Here is a 2500-nt window from a genome sequence, read left to right on the forward strand (position 1 = left end):
TATAATAATATACTCTGGATTATATCAACATTATAATAATATACTCTGGATTATATTTCAGTAACAGTAATGAGAACATAATGAAATAAAAAAAAGTCATGCATTCTCTCTCTTTTCACTTATTGCCCTCCCTCTCTCTCGATAACCATAAGTACCCTGCTGGTGGCTGAAGCCTGTGGAGCCCTGGCCCCCTACCTGCCGGTCAGAGACCCCCCACACCCACACACACACACACCACACACACACACACACACACACACACACACACACACTCGCACGCACGCACACACACACACACTCGGCACGCACACACAAACACACCACACACACACACACACACACGCACGTACACACACGTACACACACACGCACACACACACACATGCGCGCACACACACACGTGTACACATGCGCGCACACACACACGTGTACTGTACACACACACACACACACACACCAAGTCCTGTTCCATCAGCCCTTAACCCACAGCACTCCAGGGGCTGTTTACTTGGCCATTGTGGTGGCGCCGAATCTAAACAGGTGTAAAGGTCTAATTAGCCGGGAATGAGAGTCGTCTTTCTGGGAAAGAAGGAATCAGAGGTGGTAGTTACGGTTAGGAGATGGCTTTACATGACTTGTGTGTGTGTGTGTACATATGTATGAGTGTGTGTGTGCGCATGTGTGTGTGTGTGTGTTACGGTTAGGAGATGGCTTCAAATGATCCTCGGCATTCTGTGGACAAATGTTGACAAATGTAATTACAGATGAGTGAGTGTGTATGCGTGTATTTGTTTGCGTGTGTGAGCGAGTGACTGTGGTCATCACAGAGTGGCTGACATTGTGACTCTTTGTGCAGGTATGTGTGTGTGTTTGCATGTGTGTGTGTGTGTTTGCATGTGTGTGTGTGTGTGTGTTAGTGTGTGTGTTAGTGTGTGTGTTAGTGTGTGTGTTAGTGTGTGTTAGTGTGTGTGTTAGATACTGTGTTAGTCAGGTCTGAGTATATCTGTGTGTGTGTGTGTGTTATGTGTTACACATGAATAAGGACTCCATGACTCAGCAACATACCAGCTCACACACCATGAGAAGGAGACTTTGGTGTCCAGCCTTCATTGGTGTTTGAGCATGTTCAATCTGTGGCAGTTGAGAATTCAGAGTGTGTGTTAGTGTGTGTGTGTGTGTGTTAGATACTGTGTTAGCCTTCATTGGTGTTTGAGCATGTTCAATCTGTGGCAGTTGAGAATTCAGAGTGTGTGTTAGTGTGTGTGTGTGTGTGTGTGTGTTAGATACTGTGTTAGCCTTCATTGGTGTTTGAGCATGTTCAATCTGTGGCAGTTGAGAATTCAGAGTAAATCATTGATTTGGGATTTTTGTCCATGCCAAATGTTTTTTGTTGATTGTTCTATTTGGAGGTACCTATTTCGGATTGAAAATAGTTGGACGTTTGTCTCTCTCTTTTTTTCGTCCCTTTCTTCCGGGCAGAACTTAAAAAAGATGGCGAACCCCCATTTGGCACCATTCTCCTGTTAGTTTCCATCACCACACAGTCATCCTATTCACAGAATGCATTCCTTTGGGTGAGACTGTGTCTATGTGTCTCCGAGTGACTGTGTGTGTGTGTGTGTGAGTGTGAGTGTGTATATATGGGTGTATATGTGTGTATAAGACGGCTGACCTGTTCCCAGCACTGTGGCAGAAGTTCTGCTTCTACACGCGTGGGCCCCACATGCCTGGCGAACGCCACACAGCCAGTCAGGATCATCTGCCTGGAAACACACACACACACACACACACACACACACACACACACACACACACACACACACACACACACACACACACACACACACACACACACACACACACACACACACACACACACACACACACACACACACACACACACACACACACACACACACACACACACACACACACACACACACAGGGGTCAAAGGTTACCACCACAAGGCCAAACGGCAGGTTTTGTGTGTGTGTGTGTGTGTGTGTGTGTGTGTGTTGAGGGGTGACATCCAGAAGTACAGCAGCCCAGCCCGTAACGCAACCCTGTGTTTAACTACACAATACACACACAGTGGTCTAGAAGAGGTGGTCGCACGGCGTGATGACCAGAATAAGCTGGTGTCAGATTCGGTCGTGCTGGTGTCTCACGGGAGCTGGACTGAACCCTGTGCCCTCGACCTCGTGGACACACTCATTTGATGGTGTAGTGCAGTTATAAGGAGCGTTACAGGAAAGCCTTTTATTTAGGGCCTGGAGAAACAGTTTCCACTACAAACCGGGAAGAGCTTCTCTGGTGTCATGGACAATGCTATCTCACACACACACACACACACACACACACACACACACACACACACACACACACACACACACACACACTTCTAAATAAACATTCGCCTTTGGAATCATTTTGCGTTCCAGTGTGTATGGATATATTTTTTAATCAAATGTCTTGTAAACACAATTTAAAAAACAAACG

The 2500-nt window shown here is 46.4% G+C and overlaps 1 protein-coding gene across 1 annotated transcript in view; it reads right to left on the reverse strand.

The window, feature by feature from the left end:
• The window catches only part of relch (RAB11 binding and LisH domain, coiled-coil and HEAT repeat containing), a gene marked incomplete in the record, with an annotated part of 53255 nt that overhangs the window by 25018 nt on the left and 25737 nt on the right, over positions 1 to 2500 (reverse strand). Inside the window, 1 exon segment of the mRNA XM_076290129.1 lies at positions 1673 to 1763. Within this exon segment, the coding sequence (XP_076146244.1) occupies positions 1673 to 1763 (91 nt within the window).

The sequence above is a fragment of the Alosa pseudoharengus genome, unplaced genomic scaffold, assembly GCF_046254945.1.
Source record: "Alosa pseudoharengus isolate Yale_2024_CS ecotype anadromous, Long Island Sound unplaced genomic scaffold, YU_APseudo_1.1 YU_APseudo_1.1_scf_18, whole genome shotgun sequence".
Lineage (NCBI taxonomy): Eukaryota > Metazoa > Chordata > Actinopteri > Clupeiformes > Clupeidae > Alosa > Alosa pseudoharengus.